This window comes from Pleuronectes platessa, chromosome 9, assembly GCF_947347685.1.
Source record: "Pleuronectes platessa chromosome 9, fPlePla1.1, whole genome shotgun sequence".
Classification (NCBI taxonomy): Eukaryota; Metazoa; Chordata; class Actinopteri; order Pleuronectiformes; family Pleuronectidae; genus Pleuronectes; species Pleuronectes platessa.
In genome coordinates, this window is record NC_070634.1 from 10,440,877 (window position 1) to 10,459,842 (window position 18,966).

The 18,966-nt window shown below is 41.6% G+C and overlaps 4 protein-coding genes across 8 annotated transcripts; 2 read left to right on the forward strand and 2 right to left on the reverse strand.

Moving 5' to 3' along the window:
• Window positions 1-768: 768 nt before the first annotated feature.
• Window positions 769-3,363, forward strand: nr2c2ap (nuclear receptor 2C2-associated protein). Its single transcript, XM_053429833.1, has 5 exons — window positions 769-865; window positions 1,029-1,119; window positions 2,187-2,292; window positions 2,421-2,488; window positions 2,880-3,363. Exons 1-5 carry the CDS (start codon window positions 828-830, stop codon window positions 3,000-3,002), a joined length of 426 nt encoding a protein of 141 aa, XP_053285808.1. The 5' UTR covers window positions 769-827; the 3' UTR covers window positions 3,003-3,363.
• rfxank (regulatory factor X-associated ankyrin-containing protein) lies at window positions 3,321-5,722 on the reverse strand. 4 transcript variants are annotated; one of them, XM_053429827.1, is made up of 9 exons: window positions 5,608-5,722; window positions 5,243-5,329; window positions 4,984-5,085; window positions 4,835-4,900; window positions 4,632-4,732; window positions 4,414-4,539; window positions 4,226-4,292; window positions 3,703-3,783; window positions 3,321-3,607 (listed from the first exon to the last, which is right to left on the reverse strand). In XM_053429827.1, exons 1-9 carry the CDS (start codon window positions 5,705-5,707, stop codon window positions 3,546-3,548), a joined length of 792 nt encoding a protein of 263 aa, XP_053285802.1. In that variant the 5' UTR covers window positions 5,708-5,722; the 3' UTR covers window positions 3,321-3,545. The 4 variants fall into 4 exon arrangements, with proteins under 4 accessions (XP_053285802.1, XP_053285804.1, XP_053285805.1 ...); XM_053429829.1 differs by having other exon boundaries at window positions 5,432-5,715; XM_053429830.1 differs by having other exon boundaries at window positions 5,412-5,715.
• borcs8 (BLOC-1 related complex subunit 8) lies at window positions 5,462-12,398 on the forward strand. 2 transcript variants are annotated; one of them, XM_053429831.1, is made up of 6 exons: window positions 5,462-5,834; window positions 6,047-6,159; window positions 7,638-7,702; window positions 7,795-7,902; window positions 8,944-9,035; window positions 10,448-12,398. In XM_053429831.1, the coding sequence occupies exons 1-6, from the start codon at window positions 5,798-5,800 to the stop codon at window positions 10,522-10,524; spliced, it is 492 nt and encodes a 163-aa protein (XP_053285806.1). In that variant the 5' UTR covers window positions 5,462-5,797; the 3' UTR covers window positions 10,525-12,398. The 2 variants fall into 2 exon arrangements, with proteins under 2 accessions (XP_053285806.1, XP_053285807.1); XM_053429832.1 differs by lacking the exon at window positions 8,944-9,035 and having other exon boundaries at window positions 5,470-5,834.
• On the reverse strand, window positions 9,135-13,615 carry tmem221 (transmembrane protein 221). Its single transcript, XM_053429826.1, has 3 exons — window positions 12,777-13,615; window positions 11,092-11,177; window positions 9,135-10,171 (listed from the first exon to the last, which is right to left on the reverse strand). Exons 1-3 carry the CDS (start codon window positions 13,076-13,078, stop codon window positions 9,627-9,629), a joined length of 933 nt encoding a protein of 310 aa, XP_053285801.1. The 5' UTR covers window positions 13,079-13,615; the 3' UTR covers window positions 9,135-9,626.
• Between the last annotated feature and the right edge of the window lie 5,351 nt (window positions 13,616-18,966).

Genomic DNA, 18,966 nt, shown 5'->3' on the forward strand with positions numbered 1-18,966 from the left:
TTGCTTCCCAGGTTTATGAAAGAGAACTGTGCTTTCTAGTAAAAGCAGTAAAGCTCTGGTCTTGGATTCTTTTGAGATCCAATCTGCTGTGAATCAATAACACAACCGTCAACAGAGCCCGGCACGGATTCACCTGAACGCACATGTTCCATCCACAGACTGTAGAGAAGAACCTGCTGCAATGGATTTCCTCTGTTGTTCTGCATGTTCCATTCTAAAGGAGGCAGTGTTTCTCTGATCGATTCACCTTTAGTCTGTGCAGCCCTTCTCCTCCTGGTCGATTCTTATGTGATCTGTGTGTCTCATGCAGACAAGAGGACTGAACCACCTGCAGCTACACACACACACACACACACACACACACACACACACACACACACCCACACACATTCACATACACACACACGCACGCACGCACACACACAGGTGGAGGTCAGGACGTACCCCACCTCTCTACAGCCATGGCACACACACACACACACACAGACTCACACACACACACACACACACACGCACACACATACACACACACACACATACACACAGCTGGAGGTCAGCACGTGCACCACCTCTCTACAGCCATGACACACACACACACACACACACACACACACACAGGCTTTCAACTCTAATCTACAGCAGTTGAGAGCTTGGCTAAAGATGATAAATTTACCTTCACAGTAGACTTACTTCCCTTTTTCCCGCGGTACGAGACCTCCATCTTGTGGCTGGAAATAAAACAGCCGCACATGCACGTCACTGTCGCAAAAAACACACACCTCGTGGCCGCGTCGTTTGACGGCAGAGTGTGATTTAAGCAGGGTGAGATGGCTTCATCGGTGATATGCACAGAAACACAGAGCAGGTACTCTGTCATTAAATCAAGTTTTATTCATGAAGACTTGTACGTTAGGGACGTAGCTGTCATGACAACACGTACTAAGCTGTACACGCGTTGTTGTGCAGTGTAAGGGAAGCTAGCAGATGTGTAGCTAACAGCTGGTGTGTTGTTGTTGTGATCTCTGCAGGGTGAGCACTGTGCTGAACAGAGATGTGAAGCAGTTTGGAAAGAAGTTCATGTTTGACAGTAATGAAGAGACGTGTTGGAACTCCGACCAGGTAAAACTACTGCTGATCTGTCTACATATACTACATGCACTACTTTATACCTTGTACTTTTCACAGCATGTACTAACTGCTACCTGTTATGGTTTTCTTCTATTGCAGCTGGTAAGTCTAGATACTTCGTTGTTTTTTACTAAACGATACATTACTCAAGATTAAATTTTTTTTTATTCTTTAGTTGATATCATTATTATTATGATACATCTCACATTTCAGCTTCATCTTTCTTTTAAGTTTAAAGTCATATTTTTACTCCCGAGTGAAGGTTTTGATTTTAAACGCTTTATTATGAGCAGAGAGACAAACACTTGATGAACTGCAAAGAACCAGATCAAATATGTTTTATACCTCCTCACTGTGCTTACACAATATGGATTTATATTGATTATATCCATCGTTGATGGAGTTATATAGAGATTTATATTGATATTGTCTAATACCCTGCTCTATTAGATTGAGATTTTTCATTACATTGTAGGGGGAATAGTTGCAATTATATTAGAGTGTCTTTAGTACGCAGTAGTACCTCCTGTGTTGACTTCACTGTTACTTTTTCAGTGTAAACACACAAAGTACTCCAAACCCTGATTTACAATTCATAAAGCATTGAATAGAGATACATAAGATAACGAGCAACAAATCTTCTACATTATTCAGGCGAGAGGTGGATCAGCCAGGTGCAGCAGACAGAGACAGGAAGAGTTGTATTAACTCAACTCTGGAGATCACGTGATTTTCTTTACAACAAACAGACACCAGCGTCAGTTCATATCACCACAAACCCTCTTGACATCTTCAGATGTGTTTTCTATGTGTATGACAATGTTCTGTCACTGTTTTCTTTTTGTTTATTTAATTTTTGTGTCTGTCTGTCGGATGGGACGGAGTTAGGATTAGAAACAGACAGAGTTTGTCCGGAGAAATGACAAACTGCATATCTTTTCCCTCTGACATCTGCGTTCACACATGCACCTCCTCTGGATAATATGTAGAGGATCTGGGAGTTCAGTACACGTCTGAAAGCAGCTAGGAAGTCATTATAGGAATGCTATCTTCTGCAGGGTGAATGTCAGTGGGTGTCTCTGGAGTTCCCGCAGTCTGTCCGGGTGTCTGAGTTAAAGGTCCAGTTCCAGGGAGGCTTCACAGCAAAAACATGCAGACTAGAAGGTAAAAAAGCCCAGAGACTACATTTCCCTTTGGTAAGCCCCGTCACAGATGATGGGACATCTCAGTGTTTGCTATTGCAGGTGTTTTCTAAGTCAAGGTAAATGATTTTCCACTTTTGCTTTCTGTAGGTTGCCCAAAAGATGGAGACATTACAGTGATCGGCCAGATTTACCCAGAAGACAACAACTCCCTGCAGATATCCTTTAATCTTATTACACAGTATTTGTCGAGGTTGGTTTGAGTGGTTACTTGGCATACATTGCAGCAGAAATTAGAAAAACTGAATTCGAAGAGCTGTTCTCTTTATTTGTTGAAACAGATATTAAGTTTGAATTATCTGGAATTTACGATGCATGCTGCATTTAAACACAGCTGCTGTATCAGCCAAATTAGTTTTGCTTTTCTTTTAAACGCATACCAACGTAAAACTAAAAGCTGTTCGACCAGGGTTATAACCGCAGTTCCAGCTGTACATGCCAGTCTTGTTCCTGTTGCTTTTCTAGGTTCATATTAAGAACCTGATAATATTTTCCTGGACCTGCTTTTCATTATTACCACACTTATCTTGTTCTTAACTCCACACCCACAGCTTTCCCATACAGGAGGCTCCTGCAGTGGCCAAAGTAAAAATAATATTTGAGAATAGTGCCGACTTTTTTGGGAGAATAATTGTTTACTCCTTGGACATCCTGGGGGAAAAGGCTTCATGACCATTTTTTCAACCCCTTCATGAGACAGGAAATGACCCCTGGGTAAAGTACAGGACACAAGATGGTGTAGTGGCACTTGGGAAACATGCCATCTGCACTGCCAACTCCTCAGCGGCCTTTTTTGGAATGGGTCGCTTTCAGGAATCCGTCAGGCAATCGCTCTTCGTCACTCAAAGACCGGAGGCTTGCTGTGGAGTCTGAACCCGAGTTTTAATTGCAGATTAAGTGGCTCTTGCTGTGACCATAAGCGTGCTTGTATTCATTAGTAATCTGTATCAATATTGTGCCTTTTTAGTGAAGCGACATTCCAGCAGAACAAACGGTATAAAAATACATTTTTATTAAAACTTGTTTACAGTCATTTCTTGCTGTCCTTCACCCACTGCATACAGGGTAATGCACATACATGGAATAAATGCTTTATGAATTAAAATGCAGCTTACTAAGTGTAAATGAGTCTGCATATGTAATAGTCTATTGCAATAAGTTGTAACAGAGGTCTAAGTCATCTGAGATCAACTGTGTCGTTTATTTAAATTCCTGTTATGTTGCTGTTGGTGTTGGCTTGTAGAGTTTCAGAATATGGTCCTCCAACACTTTCTGAACTAGGTAACAAAGGATATGAAAATGTTAATTCACTGCAGTAAAACTTCTGTTTACAGTAATTTCCTGTATTTGTCAAGTTTAAGGCAATACATACTCTTTTTGTGTCCGAGTGCAACAGCCAAGGCTGTTGGGCTGTACCCAGAGTCGGACTCAATGGTCATGTCTGCTCCGTTCGCTGAAAGAGTAATGAAGGTAATTTAGTTTTACAAAATAAGGCTCTTAGAAAATAATAAGCTGTCTGAAATTCTAGCTCTTAATTATTAGACACATCACCTCTAAACTTTCTCTACTCTGCCAGACTGAAGAAGAATTATAGTTCAGGTATGTGCAGTGTTGTTCATCTGTCACTGGTTGTGTTCTAGTCAGCCTACTCGCTAGTTTATTGTGGTTAGAGCCGGTGCCTTGAAGAGCTCAAGAGGCAATCTGTGTTTTGTGTCGAAAGCAGTGGAATCTAATGGACTTAAATGTTTTTACTTGGTACAAGTTTATTCTCAGTCTCTGTATTGGGTCCTAAATTAGATTTCAGTTGGTATTGAAATGATCTTAAAAAGTCTTAAATTGAAACTGACACCCTGAATTTGCTTGAACACATCATGACTTGTAGACATGCAACGTACCTAAGAGCACCTCCACACATTTGATGTGGTTCCCTCGTACAGCATAGAGAAGAGGAGTTCCACCATTCTGACATCAAAATAAACGAGTGTTCATTCAAAATCAAATCAAACTGTAGTTATAGTTCAATGTTTATATATAAATCTCACAGGTTTTTCTTGTCATGTGACAAAGAAATTCCTGACTTTACCCAGTCGTAAGTGTTGATGTCGACTCCATGTTTGAGAAGAGACTCAACGATGTCCACGTAACCTCCGGAGCTGGCCAGTGTCAGGGCACTCTCTCGCTCCGTTGCTATTGTTTTGGGGTCTGCACCCTTCAAAAAAAAATTCCACAACATTAGTTAGATGGTGAATTCAGTCTTAATGATGTGCATCTAGAACTAGTGCTCATTTGCTTACTTCTAACCTTTTCCAAGAGAAAATCCACCATTGCTTTCTCTCCAAACGCTGCTGCCCACATGAGAGGAGTGAAGCCCCGTTCGTCCTGCTGGCTGAGCAGTGACATGTCTGCAAAATGAAAAGGTCACGGGCCAACAGAAGTCATTTTACACAGACTGATACTGGTGCATTGTGTTGTTCTGCTTGTTGGACGACTCCCAGACTCCTCACCTTTACTCAGGTGTGCAGCCACTTGTGAAACCTCGCCCTGAGCTGCCAGCTGGTGTATGGACAGAGCTGGAGGAAATAAATGATGCGAGTCAGGACAATGCAAAGTTTTCTCAGCCCTTCACCATCAGAGCCCCGGTGCCTGTGCTTACAGTCTAATGTCGCTGGACGCACGGTGACCTCGTTCCCACGCTGCTTGTTGGTCAAAGTGGTGGAGGGTCTGAACAAATCGTCTTCGTCCACATCCATGATCTCTGGAGACACCAGCCATGTGAGCGGAAGCAAGACATACACCGTTAATACATTTTGATTATGAGGTGGCTTAAACAGATACTATAGTAAAACTTATCGTCAAGTTTTTATAATATACAACTACTATATTTAGATACAAAACTCGAAGAGCACTTATACCATAGGACCTGTCATCTCTGGACTCGGAGGGACATGCATCAGAGTTAACATCTGCAGCCTCATCTTCACCTCTGGCCTCCATGATCACTGCAACAGAAACAAGACACAGGTGGTTACGTGCTCCCAACAGGACAAGTGGAACTCGTGTGTTTACAAATCATATATGTACATGTATTGTTCTCTCACCACCTCCAGCATCACGGTCTCATTTGCGCTAACTTCCTCTTGAGAAAAACTGAAAGTAAATCATTTCAGATCGCGCGCGTGGTTCCCGCTGCTCATCGGAGTGTTTCCACAAACACTACTTATCACTCAGTTGATTCGCTATAAAACTCGATCGATGAGTCAACAAAAGAGCCACAAACCCCGTTTGCATCGGTCCCGTGTGCCCCCGTGTTTCTGTGGAGGAACATCGGTTTTTTCCCGATCGATATTTCTGTCCGGAAATATTGGAGTGTGACACATGACAACAAAAACACGGAAGGAGCAGGAGTCAGCTGACACCACTCGCACTGGTTTGCTGTTAGTTTGTCACTGGGACCAGCGCCGTTCACTATGGAGGACCAGGAGATGCAGCTGAAAGTCAGACGAGGTAAACACCAGCAGTATCTATTAGCATTAGCATGCCACTTACCTCATTGTCACCTCGCAGCCATGCTAGTAGTCGTTATTTCGCCTTAGCCGCTAATCTAACGCTGCACCACCAGGATTGTGTTCAGCCGAGCGTCTCTCCTCCCTGTCCCCCTGATGCCTGACGTGTCCCTGTGTTTTGTCTAATGTCGTGTTGTGTGTTTGACCCTGCAGTGACTGACAAGTTCACAGAAAGCATGTACGTGCTGGCTAACGAGCCGTCGGTGGCTCTGTACCGACTGCAGGAACACGTGAGGAGGTCGCTGCCTGAACTGGTGCAGCACAAGGTAATGTTCCATTCCATCCATTCACACTGGTGCAGACTGAAACCTCCTTAAAGGTCCAGTGTGCTAGGCTTAGGTGAAAGGGGTCTGTTGGCAGAAATTGAATATAACATAATCAGATTTCACTACTGTGTGATCATCTACACTGTTTTAGAATGGACCTCTTTATATTTCAATACTTTATATTAACATCAGGAGCAGGTCATGTTTATTTTCTACAGTAGCCCAGACTGGACAAACTGAACCCCTTTTCAGGTTTTATGACAGCTGAAGACTAGAGGGCTCTGTCCTGTTTGGAAGGGGAGGGTGATGAGAGGGAGATTCAGCTGCAACATGCAACGTCACCACTAGATGTCACTAGATTATACATACTGAACCTTTAAAAGCCTGTTGACCGTCTTCTTAATTTCCCATGCATTGTTATTTAAATACATAAAACTGAGGAGGACACTAATCAAGATACATAGCGCATGAATTATATTTCATCCTGTATTGTCTCTTCTTATCACCGATATTTTCACAAGATACTTTGACTCCTCACAGAAGTAAGAGCAAAGGTTTTACCTTTGACATTAACAGTGGCTCTGGTCCCAGTTAAGTCTTGATATTAGAGGGACCCTGATTCAGACAATACAACACCAGGACCCTAAAACTGAAACAACAGAATGGAGTTCATCAATCATTCATTTTATTATTTAAATCTGTGCTTTTCCTACTGTATATGTACAATTCAACCATATCCAGTTATAATATTCAAGAGGCGTCTTTGCTGGTAGAACTCTCTCTCTTCTTTTCAAGCTTCAAAGTATTTTGTGTTTGAAGCTGAAATTGCCGTCTGTTAACTTACAGCCTGGAAGCCATATACCTGTGTGTTGAGTGTTTTTGCTGTAATATGTACAGTAAGTAAAAAGCTGAGAATAGTACTTTGTAAGCTATAGATTTCTGCAGACCGATGTAGATTATACCTTTTTTAGGTTCTTTTTTACCAAGATGCAAACTTTACGTCAAATGTACACTAATGATAATAAAAAATGATGAACAGCAGGAGCACTCAGACCAGTCTGCGGCTATGCATCAGAGTGTCATGCACTGTGTGTTCTGACAAATACCTATCATAACCATGTTGTAAGATGTCTACATATTGTAGAACTTTAGCTCTTCTGTTGCTTTGGACCCGACAGGATGCCCTTTGTTCGTGGGTTGTCTCTTCTCAGACTACTGTCAGTGTGTTTCCCACTGTTAAATGAGAGCATGCACGTTGCTGGGTCACACAGTTCTTCATCTGGCCAATACGATTCAGCAAAGTCACTCTGCTATTTTCCCCAAATCTGACACATTGTCTATGAGAACTGACTTTTTTTAAATATAACTAGGTCATGTGACTCAATCCCAAAGGCCACAACTAACAGTATGATGGGATTTTCCATCTCACCTTGGTTGGATTTTTTTAAAACTTTTACTTTGTTTCACTTCCCACACAGACAGATATGCAGAGCTGGGAGGAGCAGAGTCAAGGAGCCATCTACACTGTGGAGTACGCGTGCAGGTGAGACGACGCATAGTACAACATATTTCCAGAATCCCAGTGGCCCACTCCTATGACTGTTAACACTTAACTTGATCTTCTGTTTTCCTCAGTGCCGTGAAGAGCATGACCAACAGCAGCATGTATTTCAAAAACATCGATAGCCTCCTCCGTCAAGCCATCAGCTTGAAGGAGCAGATAAGCAACTCTCAAGGACGCAGGTAGGAGGCAGCAGTGAACATTGAGAATACACACACGGTGTTCTCCAGAGTGTAGAGGTTTCGGTGCGTGTGAACATTTGAAACCTTGATGCTATATAGTAAGTAAGTAAGTAAAATTTATTTATAGAGCACATTTAAATACAGCATAACTGACCAAAGTGCTGTACAATGACAATAAAAGGCAAATAATACAATATAACAATACAAATTGACCATAAGTACTAAAAACCAATACAAAGTGCAATAACATTCAATAACATTCAATAACAGGAGGCGAACAGTTAGGGGGAAAGGAAGGCCAGGGAGTAAAAGTGGGTTTTTAGCCTAGATTTGAAGGCAGAAATGGAGGGGGCGGATCTAATGTTCTGAGGGAGCTGGTCCCACAGACGTGGAGCGGCGACAGCAAAGGCCCTGTCACCTTTCTGCTTGAGCCGTGAGCGTGGCACGTGCAGAAAACCTTTGCTAGAGGATCTGAGGGACCTTTGGAGTATATGAGAGCAGTAATAATACATATCTCTACAAAACACCTATTTCTACAAAATGCGCACATCTCTCCAAGTGCCTCGATAATATCTAGGTTTTGCTCACTTTGCCAAACAGGGGTGGTTATCTTCGAAGGTGGTTTTCATGTTATCTTTGCAGACCAAACATAGTCAAAAACAGAATTACCGTCAATATATTAAAAAGTCACACACTTGCAGAATATTACTTTTTCCCCTACAAAAATTTCAACTTGTGCATTTTCAGTTGCTCAGTCTTTGATCCTGTTTGTATTCATTCTTTATTCCACATCATAGCTTTGTTCATGTGTAACCTTTGTTTTGTTCGTATTATCTAAACAATATTTTATAATAATTTATTTATTTTTGTTGATATTTTTTTGACATCTGCTATTATGACTTATTTATTTGCACATTATTCCCACAATAGCTGCAAAGTATTCATCAGGCCTGTTCTGAACCCTTTGTAGTTAATGGGAGCTTCATATTTTCTGTTGTATTTGTCTGTGCCTTTTCCCCCCCCAATGACACTTGCATGCAGCTGTCATGATGTGACCCCCCCTCCCAGTACCCTTGTCTCTGCTCTACATGCCCCACCCTCTTCCTCATGTCATCTGAACAGAGGTGTTCAAGGTTAGTAGTTCCTCCAGACATGACCAGATCAAACTTAGGCCTGTATTTCAACGTGAGACATTTTATCAGCCAGAAAGTAAAACGTGCAGTAAAACAACCTTTTCAGATTTCGTGAACATTGTTTTAATGTCTTATTTAAATGCAAAAATCATTCTACTTTGAAATTGAATTATATTTTACATATTTGATTTAAGACAAAAACAAAACACATCTGCACATTGTGGACAGATATTTGGCAAAAGCTACAATATACAGCAAAGTAAAGTATTTACATTATCACAATGAATTTAAATCAAGTTCAAAGATACAAAATACTTCAAATTATACATTTTTTTTTTCAATATGCTCAATAACTTTCTCAACAAATTATAATACAAGAATGAGAAATCCGTAGATAAAAGTGAAGTTTACTTTTTTTCAATCTCAGTCGCATGTTGTCTGTAATCAATCAGAATAAACATGAGTGTGAGATAATACAGATTGAAAGTTTGTCTGTTTGAGATGACCCTTGTGTTCACACTCCCCTTTTGAAAACTTGTACATGAAAGTCATCAGTGTCTTGAATCATATTGTTAAATCTGAGGGTTACTGTCAAACAAGGGTAGAGTCTTTTGCAGAAATCCCAGACTTGCGTGCAAGGACACTCCTCATCTCGTTGTTGACCCCATTCCAGGGTTTTACCTGGGCCTGCAACAAACCAGACTCAGTCGACAGGGTCCTGTGCATGCGGCCGCTGCCACTGCTGCTGTAGCCATCTTTGTCGCTAGCATGTCCCTGTGAGCCTTGAGCAGGGGAGTACTGCTGCTGTTGCTGCTGGTATTGTTCTTGCTGTCTCGCGTTGCCCAATTGAGGGTAGGAGAACTGATGTTGGAGGTGAGACTGGGTGCGGTGCATCCGTGGTTTGTCCACACCAATTTTGAGCTCACAGGGACGAGACACAGGCGTGCTGCTGCTCCCATGGTCGTTCTGGTAGAGGGTGTCGAGGTGGTCGCCTTGGTAGCGTTTAGAACTTCGTGAAGCTTTGACCAGAGAGTGGATTACAATGACCAGCAGAACAAGGATCCCTGAAGAGAGGACACAAGCACTGGCAATGCCTGTTTCCACCTCAAATATCAGGAGCATGAAAATGGACATTGCTGCAGAGAAAGAGGAAGGAGAAAATCAGATAATTCATATTCACAGAAATAGGAAATACCTCCCTGTATTTTGGGCTAACAATGTTAATCTGTAATCAGATAAATAACTATACTCCAAGCTGATTGTGAAAGTTATTTTCTAACTAAACCCCAGCTTCCTGCTCAAGTCTTAATAGGCACATTTTTGGGAGTTTGGAATCACAAAAACGTGTTTAATTTTGTGTAAATGTCATTTAAGAGTGTTCACATCTGAGTTGTTCTGTTTTTGTCTGGCAGGAAAAGGACCATTGACTCTGGCGCAGCAAAGGAAGGTGGAGAAAAGCACAACTCTGGGATGTGACGTGGCTTCCTGAGCAGGCAGTTTTGCTTTCTACAGCTCTGGTACCTCATGATTGTGGCTAATGTGGGGTCATAAGGACGACACCTCCTCATCACAATGGAGTGAATGCCTCCACTGGCCCCATAGTACAAGCCGCTGAGTGGAACAGAGCACCACAGCGCTGCCAAGTTCAGCATTAAAAACACTTAAGTCATGGACGCTGCTCAAAGAATGCATTGTTCTCTCTGGACTGGCTGGATGGACCAGAGAGAAAGCAGCAGAGCTGTTTTTGCTTCTGCTTTTGAAAATCAACAGTAATGCCAGTGTCTTGGACGCTAGATTTCAGTCTTGTTTTAATTTATTTGTTTATTGTTGATGGCTACATACTGTGAGTAGCCTGCATATAAATTATAAAAGCTTGTAACACATTCACATTGAAAACACACAAAAGTCTGCTAGAAGCCAATAACAGGTTTCCCAGCTCCAACTTGTGTTTCACTGTCTAAGTGTATATCCATGCCATATTGTGCAAAATGTTCTTCAAGAGAGAATTCTGACTTTAAAAACATAACAATCCCATTAATCATCGTTTTGTTCTTACCTGCTAAGTAGACAGAGACCCCCAGGCAGAAGAGACCAATAGCCACATGTCGCACAGCTCTGCTATCCAAGAGGAACCAGTCTGCTCTGTTGAAAGAAATGTCATAATGTCATGCTTCAGATGCAGTATTTGTACACTTAAATATTTTAGTCTTTAGAATTAATATTTAGTTTTAGTTTTTTTTTCCACCTTCTTTGCCAAATAATGAAACTTCTCTTGCTCCTTTTATTTCTCCCCCAATAAGTTGTCATATCAGAAGTGTGAGCCCTAAGACATTCAATTGATTATGTGGGTATGTTACTTAATGATTGGTGTAGCTCATTGCTATTCACATTATCTTGGAATGTCCCCTCTGTCAGTGGGGAGGTCGAGGGCCATGCTTTTGGATTTGTATACCGACGTGGGAAAGGACCGGCTAGAGGCCGTGCACTGGGTGCATAATGAGAGGAAGGCCATTGTTTGGCTGGGATTCACGGGCTTGCGAGGTGGGGGTGGACCAACAACATTGCAGTGCGGGCCTCTGCACTCTGACACATGAGGGCTTTTATGCTTCTGAGGCCGTGTTTTCTTTTAATGAAACTTAATACATTTGAACTTAGATCAGGCTGAGGTTTACAGGGAAACAATTAAAGGGAGCAGGAGAAACAAACTCAACAGATTAAATGCTGATTTCCACTAAAAGCTAGAGTGTTGTACACTTACAATCAAAGACTAGAAATTACAAATCCATTAGAGATGAAGTATTGTTTTGCTCTACTCCATTTTTAAATGTTCAAATACATGTGCGTTGGAAGGGGGAGGTTCAAAGCAAACCCATTCACTTCAAACTACAGCCTCAAAATTAGTGGTAACGTTGTGTCTTTAAGACTTTTATAATAAGTAATTTAATTTGCAGCATGTTTATTATTTATTACAGAAACGTTAGACTGTAGATTGGTTTCAAGGCATGTACAAGGTTATTGTTAAAGTCAAATTATTTAACTTTTTACCAAAGAGTAGCGACTTTGGCTCCAAGTAACAATGACAGAATAATGGCAGATGCTAAAATTAAGCATTTTAAGAATAATCAAAAAAAAAGTAAAGATTTATGGAATATGATGATTTAATAATCATAATGTCAATCCAAAGTTCCCTTGCTCTCCAGTTTTCTCAGTCGGTTCCTCATTATTTGTTTGTTCCATGCTACGGAACTGTAATTTTATCGCCACCATTGTGGATTGAATGATGTTCATTGCTGTCTTCTTTCCTGTCATGCTTTAATTTTAAAGATTTTGTTGAATAAAGTTTATTCAAGGCAAAGAGAAAAATGTCTTTCAAGAGCTTTCTTACCTTTGCCCCGACCACAAAACTATCATTCTTACTACTAATTAGTAGCTTGTAATTACTATGAGTATTAGTATTATTATTAAATGATGAATTAAGCATTTAACTTCTAAATGATATAAAAAAAATGTAGTTGTTATTTTAAAACGTACTGACAAAGTAATGGTGATTCTCCAGTGCGTATTGATACTACAAGTGTAGTGAGTTCTTGGTTGTTTTAAAGCCTTTAAACGTGACGCAGCCCATCAGGAGTGACCGGAACTATCTGTTTAAGTAATACTAATAACACTAGGTAAAGTGAAGTAATGGCCGCCGCCGCAGCTGCAGGTGCAGTGTGTCAGTCAGGTGATGGAGGTGGATACCTGTCGGTGTCCTGCTCTCCTCTGCAGACCTCTGTGGAGAAGTAGCTGTGCAGGAGACACACCGACACGGAGCTGAGGTTCAGGCTGAGGGACAGGGCGGACAGCACCGTGGCCACCGGCAGCAGCACGGCCCGAACAGGGGCCGGGATGACCGCCGAGGTGGACGGGGGAGACTCCTTCACCGCCGCCTGCTGCGCCTGGAGCTGGAAAATCAAAATGACCGACAGAACCGACATGATGGCGGATAAAATCCCCAGCAGCGACAGGACGATGAGGGACCGCTGGCTGTACTTGTGCGTCATCTTGGTCCAGAATCTTCTTCCCAGCGCCTGAAAAACTTCGCATCCGCTTCGAAAACAAACTCCCGGGGCGATCCTACACTCCCATCAAGTTTCGCTGGCACCGCACGCGCACTAGTCAAAGTAGTCGTGCGTCCCTCCAGGATGAGTGCTCTCCTTCCCAAACGGCCACTGTTTGCGGTGGTTTCGCCTGTCGCGCGCCCCGCTGCCCAGTCCGAGCATGTGATGTGCTTTAAATCCCCAGATTAAAAAGTTCCCAGCAACAATGGACTTTTTCTCCTGGATCCTCGGGAACAATGCGTGGACGTGCTGCAGCCACATGCACGCTGAGCTCACTGGACCAACACAAAAACACCGGGGCCGAACAAAGGGCTTCCAAAGTTTTCCTGTCTTCCCCTCATCACCTCATCAAACACCCTTTTTAAGTGCTTCTATATTAATAAAGTGAAAGTTACACACAATCTTTTATCGTTAAGATGAAAACATGCATTTGAATATCCTGATATGATGACGAAACCTCTGCAGTCTTCTATCAGATTAGCCTAATTAGTATACGGCTGCTGTCCTCATGAAGTGATTAAAGGATTACTATAACTGTGGGATTGTCCACTCGCTTCATGTGCTGAAGCTGATAAAGAAAAGATGCATTCAATAATATAATATGTTTTGAATCAAATGTGACTCCTCAAGGTTCAGATGGTTCCTCTGCCAAATGGGACCATGGCAAGTTGCATACATTACAGCAAACTTTTCAGGAGTTTGCAGCAGCAGTGACCATCTCAGCTCACATCATGGTAGAATAGCCCTTTTATTCTCACTGCAACTCCTCAGACTGTCTGACTGTAGCCCATCTAACCAGGGATGCACTTTCCCTCAATGCATCCACTTACTTTACAAGATCTGAAACCTATTGCGACCATGTAATAACATGTTTAATACTTGTCAGGTATACCTTTATGCTTGATTTAAGATATTTAATATTCACTACATAGTGCAGTTATTAATATAGGCTACCACTGCCGGACTGCAAACACCCTGACATACTTAAGGTGTGTGACTGTTGCTACAGAGGCCTTATTGTTCTGTTGGAGGTTGCGGGGGCCGGTGGGACGATGGAGGTGCTACCCTCGCTCTGTTGAGACGCAGATAAGAATGTAGCTATTAAGGTACACAATGTGAACAATGGTTCTCACACATGTACACTGACCATGGAGGCTATTTCTGAATCCGACAGCCTCACCACATGCTCTATAAAGGGTCGCGGGTGATCTTGTCGAAAGCAGAAGTGAGAAGTTTCAGGAAAATGAAAGAAAAAAAAAAATTGACTCGATGAGGAAGGTTCTCAAAGGCTCTTTCCTCGTTCTGTAGTTTCTACTGAATGGCTCTAATAACCATGGTTCCATTCAGCCTCCAGTCAGATTGACAGATCTCTAGCAGGGCTAAGAATAAAGGTGTACGTGCATAAATATCACACTGAAGAAACTACCATTTCCCCTTAGCTACAGGTGATTAGCCGCTGTTAGGTTTGCTCTATCCTCTGTCGGCTTCATGTGGCCCGTGCAGACGAGTCCTGGGGGTACGGGCTGCGGCGGTCTGCAGGGATGTTACTAACTATTGCATCAGATTCACAGTTTGAGATAACCTCTGGGGATCACGAACCGTGTGCGTGGCTCTGTGAGGCTGCTGCGTCTGCTCCCGTCGGTGTGTGTGGGAGAGAGAAATAGAGCTGTTGTCCACACTTCCACAGACGATCTCTGCTAATAATTTGTCACCATATTATTTTTAGGAGTACATCTTGTCACATCCCAAAATAGGCGATAATGCAGCTCATTGGGTTATTACCTCTAAATATATCTTTTGAGATGAGTGCTTGCTGCTTTCCATCGGTGTCCCATAGCTTTGTGTTCGATCATTTTATTCCACTTTCCTTATATTGGAGAAGTGCAGAGGGGGTAACACACATGAACAGTAACAGTTACATGTGGATTTTTTTTTAGAGTTCAGACATTGGCTGTTTTATTCTTGATAAGGTGTTTACATGGAACATGGACAAAATCTGGTTATTCATATTCATGTTACACAATCAAGCTTTCTTATCATTCATCTGCAGGTTGGTCTAGATTTTTCGCCAAGCCAGCCCCTGTGAGATAATAATAATAATAATAAGAACGGCTTAATACATTTTATTTATATAGGACGATTTTAATTTACGTTATAAACCTGGAAAAGCAGGTGGGTCCGAATCTTGGTTAAGGTGTTTGAATTCCAAATGTATCCTGGTTTCTATCAGAGCACTGCAGGTAATAAACATATCCAGACTTCTCACAACTGGGATTGGGTTTAATCCAGGATTCTGAAACTGGGATCACTGGTGCGCACACAAACGCTTTCAGTGTGGTGCTTTCTGACGGCCTCGCCACAAATAACTTTGCTTGTCAAGCTCATGTTGAGAATATAGAAGTCAGAGGAAACTCATGGAACTTCTTGTTATGAGCTATGCTGTAAGGCGCTCCTGTAATTTAGTTCAAACCATATAGGCCTGTATGTGGATACACAATTACAATTCACTTCAATTCAAATTCCATTATGTGCAGTTGCCGAAAACAGCAGCAGAATTCAGCCATGATGTGGAGACGCAACTGTGACCTGACCTCATACACTGAGTCACAGCATGTAAAGATGTATACAACACCTAATTAATCTGCGGGGAGTCTGCCTGAAGACCCTTCAGCAGAATGAGCTCCTGCCAATGGCATTAACCTCCTTCTTATTGCAGAAGAAATGACTCCTCAACCCCCGTGCGTACACAAAATATTATGTTTATATTCTCGGAAACTGTCAAATGTTTGTTTTAAATGAGGCGGCAATTTAACTGCCATAATAAATTTCCTATGAATACTACAATTCCCCTATTTTTGCACACGTTAAAATGGACTCTACTGATTATAAAAAACAAATATAACTGCAGAATGTAAATTAAATCATGCTGCCCTCCTGTAAAAAAAGGTTCATGACTAACACGGTAGAGTTGTCCTCATAAGGCAGTGGCTTTAACATTTAAAAATACTCCATTCTGTTTGTTGTCCTGCACATTATTTATTTACTTTTGCTTTTGTGCACAGTTTTAATGAGGAAATCATTCTAACAACTCCTGACGCCGGTGGGGATCAGGCTCACACTTCTCAAGACACATCTTTGTAAAAACAAGTTCATCATGTGATGTCTCTCGCTTTTATTATCTGTATGTATATCATAATTATTATTATTCTCTGGGTTTGTGAGTTTCATATTGTCTGTTGTAAAGCACTTTGTTACTTGAATTGAAAAGTGCTGTATAAATAAAGTTGTTATTATTATTCTCATTATTTCATGTAGACGTTGTTCATGAGAAAAAATACATTATGGCTTTACACACGTCAGATCAAGGGAAATTATTTCTGACAACAGCTTATAACAGTTATAAAGAAGCGATATATCTATCATCCTAAGGCATTATTCTAATAAGTGTGATGGCCTATAGTCATTCCCCTGGTGAACAAGGCATTCCAGGAAAAAAACACACACACACTTACTCTTAAACGCCCAGCTGTCATCTGAAATGTGTGATTTATCTATTTCAGATATAGACTTTTAGTATTTTTAAAGAAATTTCAGTTTTAGCTCAACAGCTATTTATTGTGTTGTTGTTTCCTGTGTGTTACTGGATGTTTGTCAGATCATGTTTAACCCCTTGTTTTTTGATCTTCTTTTAATTGTTTTGAATGACTATAGTTGTATTGTATTGAAGCGAGGACATTATTGTGAGGCACCGGATCTCAGAACGAGAAGCAGGATCCTTCGATGAAGCCCATTAGGGGGGCTTTAGGCGGTCTCCATTACAGGAGTAGTTCACCCAGGAGTTCACCTCTATGCTGATGGATGGGTTGGTGACGTGTTTGAGTCCACAAAACACGTTTGGGACATTCAGGCTTTAAACATGGTGTGAATGAAGCCGTTTCAGGACAAATTTATATGTCAGGGCTTATGGACACTTGGAGAACTTTTTGTTGAACTATCCCTTTAAAGTAATTTCTGTCCGTCATAATAAAACAAAGTGATCCAGTAGAAGTGGAGTAACTTCTGCAGTGAACTTGCTGACAGCCTGTTCGGTGGGTGTGCGGATGGAGGCCGGGAGTTGGAGGAGTGTGTCCAATGGCGGCGCTCGGGGGGCGGGCTGTGTGACGGGGGGGAGGCGGGCTGCAGCAGCCAGCTGTTAGAGAGCAGCTCCCCTTCAGCCATCCGCTTACTACTACCGCTGCTGCATCAGGTGAATATCTGCCCATCAGCCCGGGACCCGCTCTCCTCCACACACATCTATGTCTCATCTTCCTTCCTCGCTCACTCCCTCTCCCGTGTGACCGATCGCGTGGGCTGCTGATCTCGGGAACCCAGAAGGAAACAGAGAAGGAGAAGACCGAGGAGCAGGTGAGAGGAGATGCTCTGATTTTCATTTTCTGTGTTTCTGTGTGAATGTCTGTGGTTTGCGAATGTAAACGAGTTTCCTGGGTGCTCGGGTTCCACGAGCCAGCAGCTGTGGGAGCACTACCTGTTGCAGTGGTATTGACAGCCGCCTATGGATCGGGCTATATTAGACAGGGATGCTTGGCAACTCGTGGCCAGACAGGCTATTCTTACACGCTCTGTTTTGGATGACGTCGGCAATTTGTTTGGCCTAATTCTCTGCCAACATTTTATGTATTTATGCTGTTTTTAGTTTGGGCTCGCTGTTCGACTGCAGCTCCAACTGTTCCACGTTTATCCTTTGAGATAGATAGATAGATAGATAGATAGATAGATAGATAGATAGATAGATAGATAGATAGATAGATAGATAGATAGATAGATAGATAGATAGATAGATAGATAGATAGATAGATAGATAGATAGATAGATAGATAGTTATTAGATAGATAGATAGATAGATAGATAGTTATTAGATAGATAAATAGATAGATAGTTATTAGATAGATAGATAGTTATTAGATAGATAGATAGTATTAGATAGATAGATAGTTATTAGATAGATAGATAGATAGATAGATATTAGCTAGAAATATAGTTATTCGATACATAGATATTTATTAGATAGATAGATAGTTATTAGATAGATAGATAGATAGATAGATAGATAGATAGATAGATAGATAGATAGATATTGGATAGAAATATAGTTATTCGATACATAGATAGTTATGAAATAGATAGATTGATAGATAGATAGATAGATAGATAGTTATTAGATAGATAGATAGATAGATAGATAGATAGATAGATTAGATAATAGATAGATTAGATAATAGATAGATTTATAGATAGATAGCTAGACGGACAGACAGACAGAGAGACAAACCGACAGACAGACAGACAGAGAGACAGAGAGACAGACAGACAGACAGACAGACAGACAGACAGACAGACAGACAGACAGACAGACAGACAGACAGACAGACAAACCGACAGACAGACAGACAGACAGACAGACAGACAGACAGACAGATTGATGGATATTGGCCCTACATTCACAGCTCTGACATTAGCTCTGACATGACTGCTGGTTCAAGATGAAACTTTTTTGCAGCCAGTTTAACAACCGCCACCAAAATAAGTGTCCGTCCGTCAGCTGTCACAAAGGTGTGTCTCCATTGTGAGTCCGCCAGATCTCGAGAGCAACTTTATACAAAGGCATTTTTTTTTCTCTATTCGTGGACAGATCAGATGTTCGGCTTGTTCATGCCTGCATGTTCTAATGCTATTCTGGCTCTATCAAAAAATATCGAGGCAATTCAATTATCTCCTGTTAAAATTAGACAAATATTTCCTCACCATTTCACTGCGAAGGCCCGGCGAGCACA

Coding starts and splice junctions, on each gene's coding strand:
- borcs8 (XM_053429831.1), top strand. CDS start 5,798: ATGGAGGACCAGGAGATGCAGCTGAAAGTCAGACGAG. Junction 5,835..6,046: donor GCAGCTGAAAGTCAGACGAG/GTAAACACCAGC, acceptor TTGACCCTGCAG/TGACTGACAAGTTCACAGAA. Junction 7,903..8,943: donor AGCAACTCTCAAGGACGCAG/GTAGGAGGCAGC, acceptor ACTTGCATGCAG/CTGTCATGATGTGACCCCCC.
- tmem221 (XM_053429826.1), bottom strand. CDS start 13,078: ATGACGCACAAGTACAGCCAGCGGTCCCTCATCGTCCTGTCGCTGCTG. Junction 11,178..12,776: donor GGAGAGCAGGACACCGACAG/GTATCCACCTCC, acceptor TTCTTTCAACAG/AGCAGACTGGTTCCTCTTGG. Junction 10,172..11,091: donor GGTCTCTGTCTACTTAGCAG/GTAAGAACAAAA, acceptor CTTTCTCTGCAG/CAATGTCCATTTTCATGCTC.
- nr2c2ap (XM_053429833.1), top strand. CDS start 828: ATGGCTTCATCGGTGATATGCACAGAAACACAGAGCAG. Junction 866..1,028: donor TGCACAGAAACACAGAGCAG/GTACTCTGTCAT, acceptor TGATCTCTGCAG/GGTGAGCACTGTGCTGAACA. Junction 2,293..2,420: donor AAAAACATGCAGACTAGAAG/GTAAAAAAGCCC, acceptor TGCTTTCTGTAG/GTTGCCCAAAAGATGGAGAC.
- rfxank (XM_053429827.1), bottom strand. CDS start 5,707: ATGTGTCACACTCCAATATTTCCGGACAGAAATATCGATCGGGAAAAA. Junction 4,733..4,834: donor GGCTGCACACCTGAGTAAAG/GTGAGGAGTCTG, acceptor TTCATTTTGCAG/ACATGTCACTGCTCAGCCAG. Junction 4,293..4,413: donor ACATCAACACTTACGACTGG/GTAAAGTCAGGA, acceptor TTTTGATGTCAG/AATGGTGGAACTCCTCTTCT.